This window comes from Python bivittatus, unplaced genomic scaffold, assembly GCF_059951505.1.
Source record: "Python bivittatus isolate LINGU-HERP-01145 unplaced genomic scaffold, Pbiv_v1 ctg000580_np1212, whole genome shotgun sequence".
NCBI classification, from domain to species: domain Eukaryota; kingdom Metazoa; phylum Chordata; class Lepidosauria; order Squamata; family Pythonidae; genus Python; species Python bivittatus.
Genome location: NW_028277087.1, coordinates 5,123,522 through 5,148,851, shown reverse-complemented (window position 1 = coordinate 5,148,851; position 25,330 = coordinate 5,123,522). Strand labels below are relative to the sequence as shown.

Sequence of the window (25,330 nt, the reverse complement as noted above, 5' to 3'; positions counted from 1 at the left end):
TTCTTCAGTCCTAATTGTTCAAACTCAGCAAAAAGGTTTATTCTTTGATGCTGTAGCCAAGAGAGTTCCACTGTTAAAGAAAAATACGTTGTTTTTTTTTTAAGGTCTGTACCTTTAATGTGGAAGATCTGGACCTGTGCGGAACAGAAATAGTAGCACCACTCCTGGGAGGGAGAGCCATTTGCTAATCCCGGCAAATGCCCACGCAGCTCCCCTCTGGAGCTAATTATTTCCCACCCCGTGCTCTTTTCATTTCCATTTTGCTTCCCTTGTGAAAATTCTCCCCGCTAGAGACACTGCGGGGTGTGCAAACCTAAGTGATGTGAATGCAAACCATGTGTTAGTTCTTGCTACAACGGGAAGCCAGAGATGCAAAGGATGCTCTAGAACTGCATCTGATGAACGGACGGGTGTGAAAACGATCAGGCAGCCAGTCTGGGGTGGTGGTGAAGGCACCAGGCTAGAAACTGGAAGACTGGGAGGTCTGGTCCTGCCTTAGGCACGAAGCCAGCTGGGTGACCTTGGGCCAGTCCCTCTCTCTCAGCCCTGGGAAGGAGGCGATGGCGCACCGCTTGCGAAAACTTTCCAAGGAAACTGCAAGGACTCGTCCAGGCAGTCGCCAGGAGTCAAGACTGACTTGAAGGCACCCCCCCGCAAAAAAACAAAAAATCAGGGACACAAGCATAGAAAAATAGAAAAATAACCTGTTTTAAACACAGCAATACTTTTGGAAGACCACCCTGTCAGAGAAAGGGTGCTGTTTACACAGTTTACAATGGCACAGGTGACAAAGTTAACTTGGATACATAGATAAAATTGGTTGAAAACTGGCTATCATCACCATGATACCTCCCAGTTCCACCCCCCCACCTTCTGATCTACCTGATGAACCTCTGATATCAGGGATGCTTATAAGCTTTCGAATTCTCTGAGCGGAGACGTGTCAGCCATAGGATGTTCATCGACAGTGCAACTGCAGAAAGCAGCTGAATGTTTGGTTAAATCAGAAGAAAACTCTCCTTGGAGTCTAGTTGAAGCAGAACGTGTGGGCAGAGGGAGGGTGGGGAACGAGGCTGCAAGGTATATGGAACCATAGGCAGCGAGGCAAGATTCACAAAGACAAAAAAATAAAATTAAATTAAATTAAGAAAATGGAAATGGACAGATATGGCATGTTAGGGAGTTCTAGGGAGGAGATTGGCTGGGTTGTGAATGGCTGGGAATGTCATGTTGAATTAAGCAAACTGGCCAGTCTTTTTGAAATGATAAGAATGGGTTTCCCTTGCTCATGGACAATGGAAGAGCTCTGGGTAGGGACCAGGAGCATCCACTAGAACAGTGTTTCTCAACCTCAGCAACTTTGTGGACTTCAACTCCCAGAATTCCCCAGCCAGCATAGCTGGCTAGGGAATTCTGGGAGTTGAAGTCCACAGATCTTAAAGTTGCTGAGGTTGAGAAACACTGTGCTAGAAGCAGGACAGGAGGGTACTAAAAAAGTCAAAATGGTGGCAGCAACTGAGCAATAAAAGCCCCGCCCCTTTTAAAGGGGGCGGGGCTTTGATTGCTCAGTCCTTGCCACCATCTTGACTTTTTTGACCTTCCTTGCAGACACCCCTGGTAGGAACTATGACCCAAGAACTGGAATGGATATGTCTAGGTTACATCTGTTTCTATTTATATAAATAAGATTTTTTTTCCTTTTGGTTTTAATAAATACCAGATATATAATGTACAGTCTGTACATTATTACAGATAATGCCCCTGAATGTTAGGAATTGGACAAATTGCCCCAAAATAGCTTTTCAGATGTAGTTTTCTTCAGCATCATCTGTGTCCAAGGGGTATTTATTCAGAGCTATGGAAGGAAAGAAAGAACGAATCAGTCCTTTTTATTCATTTATATGCGTGATGTCATCATTACTGACAGCCAATCAGGTGTAGTGGGGAAGGTGCTGAATTAGAAACCGGGAGGCTGTGAGTTCTAATTCAGCCATGGAGATTCCCTGGGGGACTTTGGGCCAGTTGTTCCCGCCCAGCCCACCTCACAGGGTTGTTGTTGTGCAAAAAATAGGAGCATTATGTATTGCACCTTGAGTTCTGCAAAGTATAGGCAGGATATTCATCTAATAAGAAAATAAATAAAGGTGCGATATAAATTTATAAATTATGTAGGAAAACAAGCATGGATGGATTCCGATCAGGTATGACTCCGGAATGAACTGCACTGTGAAGAGACCTCTCTTTAAATCAAGGATCGCTGAATGTTTGTTTCTGGGAAGGAGCCATCTCTGTCCATAAGGGGCTAATAGGAAAAGTCAGAACAAAAATGGAATCAGGTCATCTACGGGGGGGGGTCAAAAAAGTTAAGATGGCAGTCATTGCCATGCAATAGAAGCCTGTCTTGTTTGTTTATTTATTTATTCAATTTGTATGTAGTTTTTGTACATGCATTGCAGCTTCCACCTTAATTTTGCTGTGCCCCTCCCCATGGTCTCCCCTGAAGGGAATGCAACTTAATGAATTAAGTTGAGTGCTCCCGATGCATTTAATAACTTCTGCCTTTCTTCCTGTTACACTGACAATTTTTAGACAGCTTTTGTAGTCACACCTCGAGGCCTCAGGTTGAACCCCCTTGTTTTAAACGGGGGATGTTCATTTGTTTCCAGACAGGGCCAGTTAAAGCTTCTTGGTTAGGGGGCCATTGCTGTTGAGGGGGCTGCTGGGCCCCTGCCCTAAAATCTTGCCGGGAAAATACGTCTGTTCCCTGTGGTTGCTCCACCTAAATTTAAAGTGCAAGGGAAGAATGCTCCCCCTCAGTTTTGAGCAAAATAAGACTGTCCAGATTTGGGGCAATCATGGTGTTTGACACTGGGGTGCAAAACTGGGAGCAACTCCAAACTGCTGAAGGGGCGGTCCTGGGAGGGGGTCAAAAAAGTCAAAATGGCAGCCGCCACCATGCAATCAAAGTCACGGCGCATGTAAAAAGGGGTGGGGCTCAATCAGATGGCGTGGCCGCCATCTTGACTTTTTTGACCCCTTCCCAGTGGCTACCCCCGAAACTGCTCTTTGGTGCCACCTAACTTGCCCATGCCATGCAGAGTTTCCTTTGCCCAAGCCGAACATACCTGTGCAGCTTCCATAATGCCGGACCCCTATGGATTGACCGAAGAAGCAGGTGGCTCGCCGTAGGTGGCAGGTAGAGGGGTAAGTCACGTTGTTGTTCCCACAGATTGTGTGGTCTAGGCTGGTGGGATCTGGGCAGGGCTCGACCCTACACATCACACAGTGGGCACTTCCCGTCTGGTCCACCACGCAGGTGTGGGTCCCGGGGCAGACCACGCTGGAGCAAGATTCTGGAGGAGAGAGGCCGCAAAGAAAGGCACTGAGATCAAGGGTGTATTTGGAGGTAGACTGTCTGTTGACATGGAGGTTCCTTCCATTCCTATGGAACACCACAGAAGGGCGCCCGGAGTCCTGAAGCTGTGATGGGTGGCCATATAAATTGAAATAAATAAATAAAATAAAATTTCAGCCTAGGCCAGCATGCTGCCTCGTGGAGCATCACAAAGAGCAGGATGTGGTATTTAGACAGACTCTCCTTTAGCTGGAGGTTTTGGTTACCCTTTAATATCCCTTTTAAAGGTATCCGGTTCAGACAGCAGTCTCTGAATGAACTGTTGATTCATGAACTTAGGAACTTACCCTATTTAATTAAATTAGCATTCATTCTCCAGAGGATTTTTCACAGTAGAATTTACACTAAAGAAGACCTAAGACACTTGTCACTTTATTTTAGTGTGCAGACACAAATCTCAGGCGCTTACCGTTCTCTGCCAACCCTCATTTTAAAAGAAAAATATGCATCAAAAAAATGAACCCATACACCAGGAAACCTATTCATTTTATTGTTTTTTGACCCAAGTGAAAAGTACTGTGAAGTATTGTGTGAAAAAAACAGATCCCCACAAAAGGATGCAGTTTGGTGTAGTGGTGAAGGCACCAGGCCAGAAAGCAGGAGGCTGCGAGTTCTAGTCCCGCCTGAGGCATGAAAGCCGGCTGGGTGACTTTGGGCCAGTCCCTCTCTCTCAGCCCAACTCACCTCACAGGATTGTTGTGTGGAAAATAGGAGGAGGAAAGTGTATTAGGTATGTTCGCCACCTTGAGTTATTTGTAAAAATAAAAAAAGCAGGATAAAAAAAATCTAAAAAAAAATTAATCTCCTTTTTATACACTTGGACTTCTTTTTGGATATTTACTTTCTGCAAAACTGACTGGAAGCGAACTCTCCACTCATTGTTCAAAACGTGGGGCTGTGTTCAGAGATCAGGTTATGCATGTGATTTCGAGATCTCTGTTCTGAGATCTGCAATGCCCACAGAGGAAGGGCGCAACTCACTTTTGCACTGGCCTTGGTACATGACCTCCAAGTCAGGGTGCCCTCTGCACTTGGCCGTGAGAAGATCGCATTCATCCTGGTACGTAAAACCATTGGAGCCACATACTTGAAGCTTCCTGGGGAGGTTGGAGCAATCCGGAGCGCATATGCACTGCGGGCGTCCATGCTTCATTTTGCACACCTTGCCCGGCCCACAATCCACCCCTTCGCAGGACTCTGGGTGAAGAAATAAAAACGAAGCGTTTACACGGGGCGAACCGTAGTTAGAAGAACCATAAATCCCAGTGAGTCTCAGAAGAAGGATAGATCATTGATGTTGTTTTCTTTACAAATCATATATATCAAGATACAGTGGAACCTCGGGTTACGAACGCTTCTGTTCACGAACTTTTCGGGTGACGACCAGCTCCGGCTGCAAAATTTTGCTTCGGTTCGCGAACTCCGCCTCGGGTTACGAACAGGATCCGTGACCATTTTCCCTGCTGACACGCGGTCACGGCTTCCTGTGGGCGAGATTGCGGTAGCAAGGAGACGTTCGGTGAGGCTTGTGGTGTGTTTCTTAGCGTTCTGTGAAGGTTTTTGGTGAGCATGGCTCCAAAGAAAGTGCAGAGCAGGCTTGGCAAGAATAAGGCTTTGAAGAAAATACTAACGATCGAATTGAAGAAGGAAATTATAGAAAAGCATGATCATGGTATTCGTGTGACTGATCTGGGCTCGGAGTACAAGATGGCGAAGTCGACCATCTCGACTATTCTGAAGAATAAAGATGCCATCAGAGGAGCTGATGTGGCAAGAGGAGTAACGATGTTAACGAAGCAGAGGACACAAGTGCTGGAAGAGGTGGAAAAGCTGTTGTTAGTGTGGCTGAATGAGAACAGCTGGCAGGTGATAGCGTGAGTGAGGCTATGATCTGTGAAAAAGCCAGGAAACTGCACAGTGATTTACTGCGGACAAACCCCTCTACCAGCGCAGCAAGTGAGGAATTGAAAGCCAGCAGAGGCTGGTTTGAGAAATTCCGCAAGAGAAGTGGCATCCACAGTGTGGACCATAAGGAGGAGCTGACCACGGAAGAACTTGCTGAGCTCCAGAGTGAGCAACAGAAAGCGCGTGGCGAGGAGCATTCCTCGCGAGGAGGAGGAAGAGGGGGACGGGGAGGAGGTGAGCAGTGATGCGATAAAATCCATCATGCAGAAATGGAATGAGTGCCAGGATTTCCTTGAGAAGCACCACCCAACAGAACTGTGACAAACAGAGTGTTGAACATGATGAATGACAACGTGGTCTCTCATTTCCGGAGGGTTATGCAGCGCAGGAAAAAACAACTGACTTTAGACAGGTTTTCCCCCAGAACTGAGCCTGCAGCTAAGAGGCAAAGAAGAGAGGAAATCCCTGAAGGGGACTCTCCCTCCAAACAATAACTGCCTCCCCACCCCATTCTCCCTCTTCATACGGTGCTGTACTGTACAGTACTTTGTTTCATGTTTTTGTGGTTTAAAAATAAAATACATATGTTTCAGAACGGATTACCCGTATTTACATTGAGCCTTATGGGGAAATTTGCTTCGGGTCGCGACCAATTCGGGTCGCGACCAGAGTCACGGAACGAATTAAGTTCGTAAACCGAGGTTCCACTGTAGATGAATCCCCTCTTTTGATCTTAAAGCTGTTAGTCATCATAAAAATGTCCAGTCGTGAACAATGAAAGGAATCATCCCCACGGATAGGAACGGATAGGTGTACTCCAAAATTCACTTCAGGGTACAGCCTTGCATACATTTACACAGAAGTAAATGATATTGGACTCAATAGCACTTCATCCCAAGTGGAGGAACTGGGGACTGCAGCTCACGGGTGCAAAGATGCGAGAAGCCTTCCTGCAGCAGGCAGTTCCACAGCTCTGGCCGTCATCCAGGAGACCATCTCAGCTGCATGTGAACCAACAGGATTCCTCTGAACTTAAACAGGAAACCAGCTAGCCGGATTCCTGCCTTTTCTTCTTTTTTTCTGAGCCATTCAACCTAGCTGGGGCATTGATGTAAGCAGGTAGGGAATGCAACTGGCGAGGCGTGTTCTCCACCTCTTCCTTCGAGTCTTACACTCTTGAGCTGCTGTGGGATACAAGGGTGGCCCTCTGCTTTTTGAGAAGGTCTTGGGTGCGAATTAGCATCAAACTTCCCTCCTAGCAGTATGGACAGAAAACATATAATCCCAGGAACAAGAATCCAAGAACAAGAACAAGAACAAGAATCAAAGCCCTTAGGGCAGTGTTTCTCAACCTCGGCAACTTTAAGATGAGTGGACTTCAACTCCCAGAACAAGAACAAGAACAAGAACAAGAACAAGAATCAAAGCCCTTAGGGCAGTGTTTCTCAACCTCGGCAACTTTAAGATGAGTGGACTTCAACTCCCAGAATTCCCCAGCCAGCATGGCTGGCTGGGGAATTCTGGGAGTTGAAGTCCACTCATCTTAAAATTGCCGAGGTTGAGAAACACTGCCCTAAGGGCTTTGATTAATAGGATTTATTAAAAGAGAGATAAGATTGCAGCACAAGAATTCCTGGAAGGACTCGATCTGCAGATGGGATACCGATCTATAGGCAATCTTAGGCAGCAAACCTGGGGGCTGTTTTCTCATGCTTTTTTGGGGCAGAGATAAAGAGGATTGCCTTTTTTATAAACATGGTGAAGCAGTTTGTACCTGTTCCTTGTTTGGGAAACAGTATTCCGTTTTTTTCAGGACGAGAACCAACTCACCCAACTGGGAATACAAAGCTCTGTCTTGGTCTACAGTACTTCAAAGATACCCAAATTTCAGACATTAAATGTCCAGCAAACGATTCAGGCAACTTCATATATATATATATTTAAAATATATATATATATAAATGTAACAGATGCAGAATGAATTAAAATGCAGCTTAATATTAACATGTCTTCCTTTTTAATGTGTGTGTGTGTACGCACACGTATATTAAAAAGGAAGATATGTCAATATTAAATTGCATTTTAATTCATTCTGCATCTTGCATTTTAACACGTGCAGACAATACTAGGGATTTCCCTAATCCTGCATCTGAATGGATTTCTAATTATAAAAATAAACGGAGCACCTGAAAAAAACAATTCGCTCATCCACGTCGCTGGGGGATGGCAGTGATTGCATGTAAACCAGAGGCATCTGTGGGGGTGGAGTTGAGATCAAAAAAGTCAAGTTGGTGATTACGATGCACATAAGAAGTGGGCACAGTTGTGGTTCATTTGTGTGGTTGTGACACCATCCTGATTTTTTTGACACACACGTCTGCCGCAGCTCCTGGTGTGCAATGCAGGAAGACTCTGGGCAAGGGGTTATGTACATGTACTAAAAGTTATCTTTTATTCAGAACCTTGAGGACTGGAAACTTGGTTTTTTTGTCTCAAAGAAGAGCCATACTCAGTAGGAGGGCACATGCTTTGCATACCAAAAAAACGTTTCGTTCAATTCTTGTATTCTCCAGATTGGCCATGAAAGGCCTATTATTTGAGAAATGTCACATTTCCACAGACAGCCATGCTGGCTGGGGGATTCTGGAAACTGAAGTCCTCACATCTTAAACTTGCCAGGTTTGAAAAATACTGTTCTACACCAATTTCCTACTTAAAAAAGTCACTGAACATCATACAAAAGAGGCTTAAAATCACTGAAACCCTCAAGATTTTATTTTTTCCATTTACATAATTCTTAAAACCAACAACAGTGAGAATAATTCTGAATCACAATTATTTTAATGCAAGTACAGCTAGACCTTGCTTAATGACTGTTCATTTAATAACGGTTCGAAGTTACGATGGCCTCAGAAAAAGTGCTTTACAACCTGTACTTGCACTTACGACCATTGCAACCTGTTGCACCACCCCCACAGTCACGTGATCGCAAGTGGTGACCTTTTTTATGACAGGCGTTAAGCAAATCACCGCAGCCATTAAGTGAATCAAGTGGTTGTTAAGTGAATCACATGGTCATTAAGCAAATTCTGATAAAAAACATCCATTGAGGAAGCTGGATTCGGTTAATGACCACATGATTCACTTAACAACCACATGATTTGTTTAATGACCGCAGTGATTTGCTTTATGACTGTCGTAAAAATGGTCATAAAATTGGGTCCGGTCACATGGTGACTCACTTAATGATCACCCCATTTAACGACCAATTTTCTGGTCCCTATCATGGTCGTTAAGCAAGGACTATCTGTATATGGTTTCATTTGGTTCATCCTTCTATTCCAGTGTTTCTCAACCTTGGCAACTTTAAGACGTCTGGACTTCAACTTCCAGAATTCTCCAGCTAGCATGCTGGCTGGGGAATTCTGGGAATTGAAGTCCACATGTCTTAAAGTTGCTAAGTTTGAGAAACACTGTGGAGATCTCTGAAGATGTTTAATTGTGATTTCAAGGTCATTTTACTGTTTGAATATTAAAAAAAAAAAGAAAATGCCACCAAACTTGAAACTGAAAGGGCTGAGAGAGAGAGAAAGAGATGAATGGTTCCTTCAAGCACTGCTGCTCCCAAATGTGATCTTGCACTTCTCCAAAAGCAATGCTTACTTTGACTCTCAACCACTGTGAGGACTAGAAACTTTTTAACAATATTTTTTTTAAAGGAGGAAGCTCTCTAGAAGCCCAATTTTTATAGCGTTGGCTCCCTTAGACCTATGCTATAGACATGGGATGGGGGGGCGGGGTGGGGTGGGGGTCAAAACGGTAAAGATAGCAGCTGCAAGCATGCGCTAGAAACCTTTTTAATGCGCATTGCTCAGCCCTGGCTGTAAGAAAGGGGCAGGGCTTCAATTGCATAGTCTCGGTCACTGTCTTGAGTTTTTTGACACTCTGTGGACAGCCATGCACAGGACCTTCCAGGTTGTTATTAGCTATCAACAGGGCACCAGGAGGCCCAGGAGCACATAGCCGCTCTTTCTCCAAAAGCAGCGCGCATGCATATCTGATGTTTCCTCCTCCTCCTCCTCCTCTTCCTCCTCCTCCTCCTCCTCCTCTTCCTCCTCCTCTTCCTCCTCCTCCTCCTCCATTTTATCCTCACAACAACCCAGTAACTTTAGGCAGGCTGAGGCACTTGATGTACTATTTTCTTTCCTTTCTCTTTCTTAAGAATTTCACCTAAAGTAAAGGCCAAATCTAAAGGAAAAAAAAGCACGGAAAAAGAAAAAAAGGGCCCAAAAAGAAAAAAGGAACCAACGTTATGAAATCCACAGGAATGACTTCCGACCTTCTCTACAACAGTTAATTACAATCTTATGGTCTTTCCTCCCTCTTAGATATTATACAAATCCCTTCAGCCCCTCACTTAATCCGCATCTTCCTTAATCCTCAAAGCCATGATATCCTTCTTTCTTATTGCATCCTTGTCCCTCCTTTTCCAAGAGAGCTGGAGAAAACATACTCGGGAATCACCCTATTCCAGTGTTTCTCAACCTCGGCAACTTGAAGATGTGTGGACTTCAATTCTCAGAATTCCCCAGCCAGCAAGCAATTCTGGGAATTGAAGTCCACACATCTTCAAGTTGCTGAGGTTGAGAAACACTGCCCTATTCATTGTATGCTTGCAGCAAGAACCTTTCTAGTCCCACCTTAGGCACAAGACCAGCTGGGTGACCTTGGGCCAGTCACTCTCTCTCAGCCCTAGGAAGGAGGCAATGGCAAGCCGCTTCCAAAATCTCGCCAAGAAAACTGCAGAGACTCATCCAGGCTGTCGCCAGCACTGACTTGAAGGCCCCAAAACCACCACCACCAGCAACCTTATGAAGGAGATTGTCTCAATAGAGCGTGACTGGCTGTAACTCACCCTGGTTGCATCCAGACAACATGTCACAAGACCTAATGGCGCATCCTTTAACACACAGAGTGGATTAATGCCAACCTTGGTTTATTTCGACTTAGCCTGTTGGGGAAGTCCATACTGTGGGCAGTTCATCATCTGTATGACCTCAAAAGAAAACAAAGCTGCAACGGATATGCTCCATGTTCACACAAGCATCTGCACCAGGGTTATCCTGGTCTAGGTTCCAGACCATTGTGCTACGTTGGCTCTTGACAGACTGAGCTACTGGCCAGCCACCAAGTGGCTGACCCTCGTCCTCTGAATCTGGTTCTGTCCCATTTGGCAGCTGCACCGGGGCCGCGCTCTGGCCCGTGGCGTGCTTTTCGACACGTCCGGATGGGGCTTCCCTCCAAACGCGGGCTGAACCCTCCGTTAAAACTCAGCCGTGTCAGAGGAGGAACCCCAAGCTGCAAAGATGTGAAGGTGTCTACACGAGCAGGCGATTGTGGGGAGATGGGATTTGCGAGAAGGATGTGAAAGGAGAGTCACTTCGCTTGGAAAGGCTTCTACAAAAAGTCTTGATCAGACAATGAGCAATTATGAGACTGTTTCGCATCAAGTTTCCATGACATGAAAACAAGAACGAATAACAAGTCAGAAGAGAAGCTGTCTGGGGAAACGGAGTGGGCGGCGAGGGGAATATGCCTCTTTGGCTTACAGGAAAGGAGGGAGACAAACGGGTACATTGTGTAGCTGGGAGACCCCGGGGCAAAAACTGTCTGGCGGGCGAGGTGCGCAAAACGCATTTCTCCGAAGCGCAGAAGTCTGGAGCAGACGTGTGTGGGCCTTGCTGGAAGTCTGGGAGAATGTTGGCTGGCAACCAAGTCGGAGGGTTGTCCCGTTTTTTTTTTAAACAGAACATTTTGCATGATGTTTCCTGGTAGGATATAGAACGGAGAATCTATGCGGTGCCTTTTCTATATAAGCCAGACAAATGATCGGGGGGGGGGCGATGTGAAGAGGGTGGGAAAGTCAAGGGGTAGATTGCCCCCCCAAGTGGAAGTTCTATTAATCTCATGGTGGGTAATAGCAGGGGACACCCTAATGTAACCCTGTTCTTTTTGTCAAGTAGTCTGGGTAGCGCATAGATAACATTCAGGAAAGGGAAGGGAAGATGGGGAGGTTTTGCCTACAGTGTTCACATTATTCAGGTGGTGTTGGATATATTATGGAATATGTGCATGCTCAGTAATGTAAAAAGCAATTCCCTCTTTGAAGAATCTTGATTTCAATTTTGTTGGTGACCTGTCCATTTCACCGGTTTTGTAGTGTTTTATCAGTGTGCTGAAAAATGCACGTATCCGTAAAACCCTGCAGAAAGAGAATCTTGTTGCAACCCCAGAAGAGTTTAGAGCAGTGTTTCTCAACCTTGGCAGCTTGCAGATCTGTGGACTCCAACTCCCGGAATTCCCCAGCCAGCATGGACCACGAGGGCTGATCCTGCCTGATGTGCTAAAACATCTCCCTTTCCCAGCTGTATTGCTGTTCCAATGCACAAAAACAGGTCCTCTATTTCTTTGCCCATTCCACTGACCCAAATAATAATAGTGTTGCCTCAAAATTTAACGATGCTTATTGATCCCAGGAAAGATGCCTGCCCATCAAAACTACTCTGCTGAACATCATAAAACCTGGTAATGTATTCTTTAAATTGTTCCTTGATGCCCTTCAATATTCCATACGCCACTCCAAGAGCAAGCTTACACGTCTCCAAAAGCCTTGTTTTGATCAACTGGCAAGAAACTGCTGGCATGAGGGCTAGAAACTTTCTTTAGGGTTGTTTTTTTTTAAAGAGAGAAGATTGCATCCATGTTTCTCTAGAAGCCAAATCCCTCTTCTAGTTGACATTCCCAAACTCGCTCTCTCTCTCTCTCTCTCTCTCTCTCTATATATATATATTCCTTTAATTTGTTCTGTGTGCCACTGCCTCTTCATTCTATGTCCTCACTCGCTAAGTTTGTTGTTCATCTAAGGTGTATGTATGTGTATGCATATGTGTGTGTGGTGTGTGTAAATATATATAGACACCCATGCACATTTCATGCTCTTAACTAGCACTGTAATGTAAAACACAAAGTACTGTGAGGTGTGGAAAGGAACGGTAGTACATCTGGTTTTCTTTTCCCCCATTTTATCCTAATAGCATTGCAACTTAAGGATGCCTTATAAAATGTCCTTTAATTTGTTCCATGTGCCACTGCCTCCTCATTCTATTTCCTCACTCGCTAAGCTTGTTGTTCATCTAAGGTACAAGCCCCTGCCAAGCCAGGAATTCTGAGTAAGACTCCTTGGCTAAGATAAATAGACTCAGGATATCGAATATAGCAGCAAACCAGTTTTGTAGCTAAGAAAATGGAATGATGATATGAGGACGCCTGCCTTGGGCAAGGGGTTAGATAGAAGACCTCCAAGATCCCTTCCAACCCCATGATTCTATGATGACTCTATGACTCTATGATTCTATGACTCTATGATTCTATGAAAATGACAAGAACATGACCATGTAGACGGCACAAGTCAAGCTCAACTAGGAGAAATCTTTACTTTTATCAAATTCTTCTACAGTACCTCATACTACTTGACTACTTCTGGGAGTTGAAGTCCACACATCTTAAAGTCGTCAAGGTTGAGAAACTCTGTTTAAGGGAATGGTCATCCTATGTCCCTAGACTGCTACAGGTCATTTCATGAGCTTAGAAGCTTAGAAGGTAACTGTCAACTAATTGCTGGTAAGCAGAGCTGGGGGGGGGGGGGGTGTTAGCTGGTGGTATAAAAATATAAGAAATAAAATAAAAGTAAAGTAATTTGGCTGCTTTCTGATTAGGACTGAAAGTGGGTGAGTGGTGTAATAAATAGGGTAAATGGGCTATTGATGAGCCACTTGCAAATATTAGTACTGAGGTAGCTACTGATCACAGAAGGGGGTCCTCAAGGGTCATCTATCCCAACCCTCTACTGATGCAGGAAATCTGTTCTTCAGCATTCTCTATAGCAGTGTTTCTCAACCTTGGCAACTTTAAGATGAGTGGACTTCAACTGCCAGAATTCCCCAGCCAGCCATGGCTGGGGAATTCTGGCAGTTGAAGTCCACTCATCTTAAAGTTGCCAAGGTTGAGAAACACTGCTCTATAGCCTCTATTTACAAGCCAGTTAGCCAAAAGCTAGAGCAGACAGCCCTCCTCCCGGTTTGATCAATCATCTGTGCACCATGGGAGGAACGGGATATAGCCGACAGCAACATTCTGGGATGTTCGTCACTAAAAGAGGCAGCCCAGATCCTGAAGAGGAGGAAAGAATATCGGAACGGGTAAACCTGGGACTTTTCGGTTTAGGAGAGATCTCTGTTGGCTTCCTAGCACTGGTTAGGACCCAGGGCTGCAAACACGTAACAAAACCTTCTACCTTTGCAGGGGTGGCAAGTCACGAGGCCCAAGATCCTGAGAAGGCTGATCTTGTTGTCCGGGTGTGAGGAGTTGGACCACGCCATGTCCGTATTGCCATTGGCACAACATTCTTCCCAAGTGACCCCGGTCTGGAGGATCATCGTGCACTTGGCTTCCCGTCCTTGCTGCAACCAGCAGATCCCAACTGTAGGGAGAAAGGGAAACAGCTGAGACCTCTTTTTATTTTTTTAGTGGAAGATGTTTTCCCTAAGTAAAAAACAAAGCCAATCAAGAAAATTAGAGAAGAAAGAAAGAGAAGAAAGAAAAAAGATAATAAAGTGCAAAGAAAAAAAACAGAAGAGAAAGAACTAAAGAAAGTAAAGTAGACGATGGGTTTGTTAATATCTGTTGGATTTCCAACCTTTTTTCCAACAGATATTAACAAACCCATCGTCTCTCCTCCCTCTTAACTCTTCCAGAAATCCCGTCAACTCCTTATTTAATCCTCATCTTTTTCAATCATTAAATCCATAAATCATCATTTCACTTTTTTCTTCGTTTATCAAAACGTCCATAAAAGGTTTCCGGTCTTTCAAAAAAGCACTTATTGTTTTCTCACGGGGTATATGCAATGGGTGATGAGCTGATGGAACTCGCTGTTAGCTTAAGCGAAATAAAACCGAGAAGCCCATTTTGGAATATTAGCCATAATAGCTACAGGGTATCTCCATTTTCAAAGGCAGTCTCTCTCATTTTCAGTCACATAAAAAAGGCAAACAGGGGACAGAAAGGATGACACAGGTGGATGGGACGGTGACTGAAAGTATGTTTAAAAAGATGGCATGTCCCTAACCTCAATACTCAAATACTGAACTAAATGTTGTAAGGCATTCCAATAGGTGTTGACTTAAATTAACATTTTATTCAGGTTCATGAGGACTGGAACCTTAGTTTATTTTCAGTGGAAGGGTCATAGCTTAGTGGCCGAACAGCAGTTTTTGCAGGCAGAATGACACACAGTGTGGTAACTGGGCTAAAATGGGCCTGGATCATTTGCTATTTAGCATCGGACCCAGAAAACAATTATAGAATTGATTATAGAAAACAATCGGCATTGTTTTCGCATGAGGTGTGAACCAGCCTTTCACCTTATGCCATGAAAAAATTTACTTGGGATATAAAGTCACCACTCAGGAGTGTCTACAGGTTGTGGTCAAAAAAGTCAAGATAGAGGCTCCATCTGTTTCTGATGTGCTTTGATTGTGCTGTTGTGGCTGCCATCTTGACTTTTTTGACTATACCCTGCAGACATCCCTGCCACCAATTGTGTTATGCTAACCTTCATTTAACTAGGATGGTGCAAAGCCATCAGGTCAACAACCAGATACCAACTGGAGATTCTTTAGTTTGAGCAAAGTTTAGATTCCAGCTTTAGTTCCATTCCTGTGATTTTAAGATTTTAGCAGAATTGGGATTGAGAAAGAGGTCTGCAGAACAGCAGAAATGTGGGAGAACTAGCTGATGTAGACAATACAGAACTAAATGCAGATATATTGCAAGGAGGAAAGCTATGAACATGGTTGCTTTGCATTTCAACAGTATCTCTAACTAATTTGTACTTCCTAAATTTATCTGCAAATCGGAATGAAATTAACCTCCGGCTTCCACAGTTCTCCAAACATTGTAAGGCGGTTCTTCTACGTAAAACAAAAAGGATCTAAACATGCTTACAGAAAATATGTTTAATTCATGTACCATAGACATCCAGATTGCATCCAAAATGCTTTTATATATTCGGGTAAGCCTTTTGTAATGCTGTTTATATGAAATACATACTGTACAAATTTTCAGACTGTTTGACCTGGTACAATATTGCTTCTATAAATCCCCTTGAGACCAGCTTTTTATTAACAATGATGAATTCTGCAATTTTAGGATTATGTCTGGGTTGCGGATATCTGCATGACTGCTAGATGACACCAAAAAATTAGAATAATCCAGATATTTGCAATCCAGACAGGGTAGCCTAGTTTATTTTCAGGAAAAGGACCTATCAAGAATTCTTGCTAAAAGTCTGAGTCTAGAACTGAGAAGGATGGACTGATTTCAATTAAGGTGGCTTTCTGTGTTGGTGAACTTCTCAGTACTGTAACCCAGAAATGTTTCTGTAATCTGTATTTCAGTGTTTCTCAACCTTGGCAACTTGAAGATGTGTGGACTTCAACTCCCAGCTGGCTGGGGAATTCTGGGAGTTGAAGTCCACACATCTTCAAGTTGCCAAGGTTGAGAAACACTGCTGTATTTTAAAAAGCTGGACCAGCCAGCTATAGATAATTGATTCCTATCATATATTACCTTAAGATATAGATATAAGAGAAACAGTATACTCTAAATCTGTGAATGCGGGGTCACTATCTAATAAACCTAAGTCCAAACCTGTTTCCCATTCCTCTGGTTAATTAAGTTCTGACCATCATCCACCCAGCAGGTATGTAACTACTTCCAAGCCTACATTTAGCCCTAGTTGGGCCATCATCTGCATAGAATAGATGCATAGATCCCAGGGCTTCCTTTGATGAAGAGACTTCACAACAAACCATTGAAAGATTGGCAATTGTGAAACTGAACTGAAAAATGTGTCTCATTCGGTCACCGAAGAATTTTGCAAAAGGAATTTATCTTTCTGTAAATATTTCCATTTCCAATTCCAGAGTATTTCCATTGCTGATTTGTATAATTCTTTTGGGGGGGAGCAAGCTACATCTGTCTAATTTCCATCCGTTGGGTGCTGTGCATTTAAAGTTGGGGGGCGGTACTGCCGACCAACCCTTCTGCCAGAGAGGGGGAGAGCTAAGAGTTTGTCCCAATTTTTTCCCATTGGGAATATCTGCAATTTCAACTGGGTTACAAAATAGGATTTTGCACCTAAGTCTTCCTCTGTTGCATTTTCAGACCAAAGCATCTTAAGATACATCAGAGACAGAAGACCTAAGAAAATATCCCACCAAGGACTAAAGACGGATCATAGCCTGATTTAGCGTAAGGTGACTTTGCATGCTCATACATATGGCGACAGATGTCGTCTTAGAAGAAGCGTCGCTTCTGGCATTTCAGAGAATGGAAAGCTTTCACGTTTGCTGTGAGACAGACGCTTCTCACGCTGCAGAATCACGGCACCACCTTAGAAGAGGCCTTCCATTCTGCAAGGGAGGGAATTGGAAATACCTTTTCTAAAACTCACACAAGACGTACATTAGAAGCCATCTCACCCAGCTTATTGCAGTCAGGCTTTCAAAGAAACCAGGCTTTTTAACTGACCGGTCTCATGGATCCAAGGTTGGAAGCCCCCAGTGATACAAGTGGAAAGACAGGCACCTGTCATTTCGACTCAGACCAAGAGTGCACAAGAGGGTTCACTTGGGCTTCCTCCTCCTTATGTAAGGACGGGACATATGCCCCACATTGTCGCTCAACCTGGACTGAGAACTGAAGGTTTGTGCCTGATGGCCTTGTTGACCTCTGCAGACCTGGTATTCTGGCCTCAGGGCCTGAACCTTCAAAACAAAGTCCTGGGTTGAACCTTAGTAACACCAAGGTCAGTCCTGCCTCATCGGGGCTGAGCATCCTGGTCTATTCGACAGACAGACCAGCTTTGTTCTGTTCCCAGAGGGGAGAAGCTTTGACAAACTGGAAAAGGAGTGGGTGGGTGGCGTAGGCGAGGGAAGAGCAGGGAAGGGACCGTGGGAGGTCTGTCTGGGACTTTTGATCCACTTTTTCCTTCCACTCTGGAGCGAAGCACAATTTCTCTCCCCCCCCACCCGACCCAGCCGCCCAGCGACTCAGCCAGCCAGCTGGCAGCTAAATCAAAAGACTGTTTGTTTCTTAATCTCGTGAACTAATCGCTCATTTCTTGCAAGAGAGTTCTCTGCAATTTCCGTCTCGCTGCACCAGACGCTCCCACGTTCTTTAGCTTCTCCCAAAAAGGTCGACTCTGGTACGGGCTTGGCCGGGAGGCAAGATGGTGGAATCCCCCATCATAGTGAAGGTGCATTCCTTCGCCTCCGCCTATAACCTTTTAAATCCAATCGTGGCCCGTTCTCAATATTTCACACAGTGACCTTGCACGATTTCGGACCTCGAGCCACAGGTGCCTCCAGGTGGTTCAATAGCTTCTTCTGCTAACCACCAACCCCCCCCCCCGCCCCCATTGCACTGCAGGGACTAGCAACTTCTCTCAATGAACATTTCAAGGACAGAAGCAGGTTGGGCTGGCTAAAAAAGAGAAAAGAGTCGTTGAACATGTTGGTAGGCACCTTTTGGGAGTTGAGGAAGGTCTCCAATGTGGCTAGAGGCTGATATTTTGCAATATTCTTATTATTTCAATTTGTATGGCCACCCATCTCATTTAAGCGACTCTAGGCAAAACAACAATCCAACTAAAACAAGGTAAAAAAACCAATATACAAACATATAAAAAGAAATTGAAATAGGAAGCCAACATATTTTTAAAATATTTCATTTTCTTTTTAACTAAAGGATTTTTTTGAAGAAAAGGCTAATGGGGACAAAAAATCACGTGGGCCCTAAGACGGCCATGGGCATCACACTATTCCTAGCCAAGCATCCAGGGCTTGTGTGTTGCACACCTTCCCAGCTTTTGAACACCTCGATACAACTGAATCAGGAGCTAAAGACAAGCTTCGATCGCCTGAGAATCCAAACGTATCCTGTGTGTGCTAACTCGATTGTCAGCCCCACTGAACCCACTGAGACTTCCTTCTTATGACTTCAATAATAGGCTGCATGATTTATGTTTGGAAAGTTACATTTTCCAATAGCAGAGAATATATGTTGCTCAGGGTTGGACTTTGGGTTCCTGAAATCAGAAGGAGCATGGTAGCGTCTTTTCAGATGAATACATTTTATTAAAAGGCGTAACATTTAATGCATCGGAGGAAGTGAGCTGCGCTCACAAAAGTTTATAATGCAATAAAGTTTGTTAGTCAGAAAAGGTGTGACCAGACTCCTCCGGATTTTTTCCCACCATAGACTAATCCGGTGCTCTTCCTACGGTGCTGACGTTCTTGGTGTTCCCATCATCAGCACATCATGATGTTGTTACCAAGCCTGGTGAAAACAACCAAGTTCAGGGAACCCCAAGAACTCAACAGTTACACTTTTATCCTCAGCCTTTCCAGGTGGAAAGAAAAGGGATGGGATGGAGGGAGAGGAGAGGAGAGGAGAGGAGAGGAGAGGAGAGGAGAGGAGAGGAGAGGAGAGGAGAGGAGAGGAGAGGAGAGGAGACCAAGTAGAGTTGACTGCCAGTCAAAGTAACCTATTCTGAGCTACGTGGATATATCTTCCAAAGTGAGCTAACTCCTTGTATTATAGGATCAAACAGGCATAAGATTGGGCTGGGCATGCCACACGTGACAGTTGATTTGAGAATGTCCTCACATCACAGCAAAATGCCTTACATCCTATTTCCAACACTGACATTTCCATTTTTCCACAGACCGCTCCTGTTTACTGACAGTCCCTGATATTCAGCGGAAGACTGACTCTAAACAAGGATGTTCCATCTGTGTACTGTAGTATACTTAGCAGACAACAGTGGACCCATCCTGTTAACATTTGCCTTTTATTTCAGAGGAACCTAGCTAAGGACCCCGCACATTTTTATCTTGTTTTCCACGATAACATTTCTTGTGGGTATATGGGCTTGATCCTTTCTTGAACTATCCTGCCAGATAAAGGGCTGGGGTATTACTGGGACACAAGGAGCTGGAAGTCTTGCTCTGCTTTTTATGGGAGTTTTTAAAAATCCAAAATAGGCATGTTACGCCACCTAGAACTTAACCCACCTAATTTGGTCCTTAATTTATTTTTAAGCAAAACAGGAAACCTCACACTTGCAAAATTTGGCAGCAGGACCCCAGGAGGTGGTAAGAGATGGTCTCCAAAGCTCTCTTGGCTGGATAACTCTCATTAAATTTGATATTTTCCATCCTTTATGCCTGGCTGAAAGGATAAATATTCTATCAGTCTCTCACGTTCTTGTTCAGCCATTCTCTCCACCTTCTAAACTTTGCAGCAAAGAAAAAAATGAAGAAAAAGAAGAGAACACCTGGGCGTCTTTGAAACAAAACTCTCCACTGCAGGAAACACGAGGCTCGGAGCCAAGAGTATTTGTAACTCTAGAAGTTTTGCATGGGAAAAAAAAAAGAACCCCAACCTCCCCCCCCCCCAACAAAACAGGCATCTGGAAGCCAGGGCTGACGCTTATTTGCCACCTTCCTTCAGAGAGGCAGGTTTGCGCAACGCTTTGCAAAAATGCTCACAGACAAAGATATGCAGAGAGATTAAAACTTGCACTTCAAAGCAAACCCTTTCTTTTGAAGACTGCACCTGGTTTGGGAGTTTGAATGCCGTCTCAGGGAGATAATTTTTTTCCCCAAAAAATATATTATTTGTTCTGGGGGACAGGGTGGGGGTGGCAGTGGTGATAGGAATACATTTGCGCTGAAATTTCCCAAACAACCAGTGTGGAAATCTGCACAGCCCGTGCTGAATTCAGCTCAGAATTCTCTCGTCCCTTGCGGATAGACCTTGTTATAATTAAGTCAAAAAGCCATCAATCTGTTGCCCTCTAATAGCATCACAATGTGCCTCCTGTAAGGAAGTTTGTATCACACCAAGATCAGTCCTAGATAAAACCACAATATAACAAAAGCATTAGTTGTCAGGAATAAGCTCTCCTTGTGGGACCAGGCACTCGCTGTCCACCTGAATTGCGGACAGATTTAGCAGAAGAATCTCTGAAAAGCTATGCGAATCTAGGAGATCGTGCAAAAAACCTGAGTTTTTCTCCAATCCCATTTATGTTTCAAAGTTTGCATCAGGATCGTCCACCCGATGGGCAGATTCCACCTATAGCATGATTCAGAAAGATGCATTCCCACCGAAATAATTCAGCTAGGAATCCAACAGGAAAACCTCTGCCTTTGTGGATGTCTTCTCATTAAAAGCCAGAAGGAACTGATTTTGGTCTCTGGCTAAAATTGATCACGAGGGAAAACTTCAGAGCAGTTAATCGTGCAGAGGTACCACAGGAGATTCCAAAGCCAGAACCATCTATGTTCAGGTAATGAGTTAAACAGCATTTCAATCTTTAACCATCTGAGCAACCTGGGTCAGCTTTATAGGGCCTGACTGGATCCTGTTTGTTACTCCAGTCATCTGATCAACTGAAGGTCTCCATGTTGTGGTGACGTAACACAACTAGGCTAGCTGTCCTGCTCGAACGCAATGCGGTGGCTAAGAAGGTGAGATAACTGAATCAATTGGATTGATCCATAACTTTCCAATCCAAGTATGGATGTGCAAAGGAGACAGATTAGATCAATGTTTCTCAACCTTGGCAGCTTGAAGATGTGTGGACTTCAACTCCCAGAATTCCCCAGCCAGCCATGCTGGCTGGGGAACTCTGAGAATTGAAGTCCACACTTCTTCAAGCTCCCAAGGTTGAGAAACACTGGATTAGGTGGAGAAAACATCAGAACGCTACATCATGCAGAGATAGAGTGGGCATTCTCCTCCATGGTTAAGTATTTCAGATTCAGGGGAAGAGCCTGGAATTGCTTAATTTATTTCTCCTGGTATATAGAGAGTTACTTTGTGGCTGCATTGGACTGGTGTTTTCCAGCTTACCGTGTGATGCCTCGTGCAATATCTTTGGGGATCGTTCAGAAAGACACCAGCCATTTTTTCCTCTCCAAAAGGCATAGATTGATTGACGCAAAAGAGAGAAAAACGATCCTTTGACCCTTTTGGTAAATGCAACTGGCTCCTTTTGACTGTGCAGCTGTGAGCACACAACACGTTTAATCGGTTCAGTTACAACTGTTGTGACGGCATATGAAAGACATGCTAAGATGGGTTCATTTTTTCCCCCCTTTTGTAGCTTAGCATGTTTTGCAAACTCATGCAATCTGGTGCGTTTAGGCATTGCTGGAATTATGTTACCCTAACCCTAACCCTAACCCTAACCCTAACCCTAACCCTAAGGAAGCAAATGCATTGTATGAACGCAGCCTGCACGTGGAAGCAAAGACGCCACCTGCGTTGCCAAGCTCCTTTTCTGAGAAGAAATCCTTTCAGAATATCTCATGCAAATCCAAACGGCACCAAGGTTTTTCCATTTTCAAAACTGCATTTTTTCTGATAATTATTGGGTTTGATAACTAGCAAATGTGGTTATGTTTTTTCTCCAAGCTGACGCCTTATTTGCCTTTTAAGCGATGAAGCTATTTACTTAAACTAAAGTTTGTGGAATACCAAAGCCTCAGCAGAAAGGCAATTAATAAGGACAAATTCTCCAAACACCCCTTACTGATCCATGCAATTCAATCTTACTGACTGTAGCGCTGGAGCTCCAGAATTTTAAACTGAAAAATGTCCTAGCCTGCTTATAGATGCTTAGAACTGAAACCATGGCCTTTTGCATACAGAATCAGGTGCTTTGCCCTTATGATGCCCTTTCCTTGACACAAACCTAAGATTCTAGCCCTCATGGATCAGAATAAAGAGGCTATGATCAGACATGGTTAGTAGTTAGATGGGAGACTACCCCGGGCTGAAGCTAGACAGAGAAGTGGAGAAGCCATCTCAGAATACAGCAATGGCAAACCACTTCTACACGAGGAAAACAAACAAGGTGTTCTCCAAGAAGTCCTCAGGATCTAAAGAAGATTTTCACTTTATTTTTCACTTTATAACAAGAGAGACCATTGGGGGCCTCATGTTGAGTGTTGCCATTCTCTAGGGCAGTGTTTCTCAACCTTGGCCACTTTAAAATGTGTGGACTTCAACTCCCAGAATTCCCCAGCCAGATACCTTAAGATGGGTGGACTTCAACTCTCAGAATTCCCCAGCCAGCATGGGAATTTTGGGAGTTGAGGTCCACACATCTTAAAGTGGCCAAGGTTGAGAAACATCGCTCTAGGGAGCTGACTCCCACACCCTGCTCTGTAATCTTTTTTTCAGATGGAGATGCAAGGATTGAAATGTGTGCCTTTTTTTTTGCACATCAAGACTAGCCCTTTCCCCTCAAGAACTGCTCTGATCCACCAGTGTTTATTCCTCCTCCCCCAGCATCTCTTGAGGTTAAAGTTCAGAGTGGCCCCTCACTCTAGTTAACCCATGCATGGGACCACTGAGTCCCCATGCAGTCAGAAGGAGTCTGGTAGCACCAAATAACCAATTTTATTAAAAGGCATAAGCTTGGGGGGTGGGGGTGGGGGGCTGCAGCCCACTTCATCAGATTTGTAGAGTGGCCAGACAGATGGAGGATTTAAACTGGTCAGAATTGGCTCTATCCTCCATCCGTCTAACCCAGTGTTGTCCAAACTTGGCCACTTTAAGATGAGTGGACTTCAACTCCCAGATGGCTGGCTGGGGAATTCTGGGAGTTGAAGTCCACTCATCTTAAAGTGGCCAAGTTTGGACAACACTGGTCTAACCACTGTACGCATCTGATAAACTTTCATGCAGCCCGTAATAAAAGGTGTTTGTTGGAAAAGGTGTCATCAGATTCTTGATTTTTTTGCCACCATAGACTAACAGGCTGCTTCTCCTCCGCCTAAGTCCCCATGCAACAGCTGTTTTTTCACCTCTGGCCAGTTTGGGAATGTGGGGATCCACAGCAGGACAAGGATGACATCCTTGAAGAAGGATGTGTTTATCTGTGCCTCTGAATGAGAGGAGGATGTGCGTATGGCCAAGCAACCAGACTTGGTGTTGAAGCTGTGACAGCGCGACGTGTTTAACCTGGTTACTGAATTAGGCACAGCCTATTGGGTGAATACAGCCAAATGCCCCTCTGTGCAGCCCACTAAGAGAAGGTGGTGGCAAAAAGTTAAAAAAGTAAAATGGAACTTTTGTTAGTGGAATCTTCTGGAGATGCTCTTCAGGCTCTTTAGAGCCGTCCAGCATCTAGCGCAGACTTACAGAGTGGAAATGGTGCACACGTTAATATAAATTTGTGCACCACTGAAGTATAATCTGAGCTCTTCTGTCTCTTAGATACAGAGAGGGAAACCTGAAAGCCTCCAGTTGCGACGGAGCTCATCAGTGCTGGCTGATGGGGAGTTGGAGCCCCATAACCCTTAGAAGGTTCCAGATGCCCTCCCTTGCTTTAGTGCAGTGTTTTTCAAAGTTGGCTACTTTAAGATGTGTGGACTTCAACTCCCAGAATTCCTTAGCCAGCATACCTTAAGATGTGCGGACTTCAACTCCCAGAATTCCCCAGCCAGCATACCTTAAGATGTGTGGACTTCAACTCTCAGAATTCTCCAGCCAGCATGGGAATTCTGGGAGTTGAAGTCCACACATCTTAAAGTGGCCAACTTTGAAAAACACTGCTCTAGCCTGTTTTATGTACATTTTGTGTTCTCATTTGGGATGTCCTGCCAGGGAAGGGTAGGGAAAGCAGAGCTACAAATAGGGGCTGCAATATTCCAGATGCCCACTAGTTGGCAGCAGAGAAACAAGGAAAACTCTAGAGGTCATCCAAACTTTGCAGCCCAGAATGGGCAGCCTTTAGATGAAGAAATTTAGAAGCAATTTAAACTATTAATTTAACAAGTCCCCCAACAGCTAACTCCTACTCATTCCTAAAAAGAAAGTCATTATTTAAAAAATTTCTTCAAACCCAGCCATGCCAGAACTTAAGACAGCTTCAGACTCCTCAGTATTAAAAGTATATTTCTAACCTATAACCCTCCACCATTAAAGCTTTTCTCGCAAGTCCCTTCAATTCTCACTTATCAGTTCAGTTTTTAAGGCCACACATCCTTCGTTTGCAGCAAGTCAGAATTACCTAGCTCTACTGATTTTCAACAGATCTGGGAATTCTGCCCTCTGCACATGCTTATGTGTCCTCTTTTCCCCTGATCCCCTTCCACATCCAAGAGTTTGGGGACTTGGGGAAAAAGAGGGAGTCTTGGGAAATTCCCTGGTATTCTTGGAGTCCTCGATGCTCAGAGGGAAGAGGGAAGCAGGGAAATCTCAATCCCCAAGGCTCTTACCTGTGTGAGTGTCTCCTGACGCCAGGTACAGCAAACTCGTAAGCACAAGGTAGGTTTTCATGGTGAGATGAGACACTAAAACGAAACAAAGAAGGAGAAGAAGAAGAGGAAGAAGAAGAGAAAGAAGAAAAAAGAAGAAAGGAGGAGGAGGAGGAGGAGGAGGAGGAGGAGGAAGAAAGTGATAATGAAATATATGAGAAAGTTTTTCCTATTATCTCCACAACCTTACGGGGAGAGCAGTATTTGCAAAAGACAGAGCAAGTTTAGAGTTGTCTACTTTGGAATAATCCAGTGGGCTTCCTCGTTGCCTGCTCCTTAAGAGAGGATGGTTTTCCCCCTCCCCAAAGGCTTAGCTTCACCCTCTCTATATAAAGTGTGGTGTGTGTGCGTGCGCGTGTGTGTAAGTCTGCGCGGTCTGAATCATAACTCCAGAGAAGGCGGCGCTGGGCAGCAGCCAGTAACGTCGTGTCTAGGGGAGGGTGCTGTGCATGTGGCTCTCCCCGGCCTGCCTGGATGTGGTTGTAGCCAAATCATTGTTGGAACCATCGTTTTTTACAACTGACGGGCAGTGGGTTTGTTTGGGTTTTTT

At 44.4% G+C, this 25,330-nt stretch overlaps 1 protein-coding gene across 2 annotated transcripts; it reads right to left on the bottom strand.

Annotated features, from left to right (window-relative positions):
- Positions 1-1,031: 1,031 nt before the first annotated feature.
- Positions 1,032-25,167, bottom strand: FSTL3 (follistatin like 3). 2 transcript variants are annotated; one of them, XM_007438013.4, is made up of 6 exons: positions 25,019-25,148; positions 24,742-24,816; positions 13,674-13,859; positions 4,397-4,612; positions 3,126-3,353; positions 1,032-1,855 (listed from the first exon to the last, which is right to left on the bottom strand). In XM_007438013.4, coding segments are annotated over exons 1-6 (759 nt in total). In that variant the 5' UTR covers positions 25,020-25,148; the 3' UTR covers positions 1,032-1,802. The 2 variants fall into 2 exon arrangements, with proteins under 2 accessions (XP_007438075.1, XP_088005539.1); XM_088149413.1 differs by having other exon boundaries at positions 24,742-25,167.
- Positions 25,168-25,330: the final 163 nt, after the last annotated feature.

Coding starts and splice junctions, on each gene's coding strand:
- FSTL3 (XM_007438013.4), bottom strand. Junction 4,613..13,673: donor GACTTGCCACCCCTGCAAAG/GTAGAAGGTTTT, acceptor TTCTTCACCCAG/AGTCCTGCGAAGGGGTGGAT. Junction 3,354..4,396: donor GTACCAAGGCCAGTGCAAAA/GTGAGTTGCGCC, acceptor TCTCTCCTCCAG/AATCTTGCTCCAGCGTGGTC.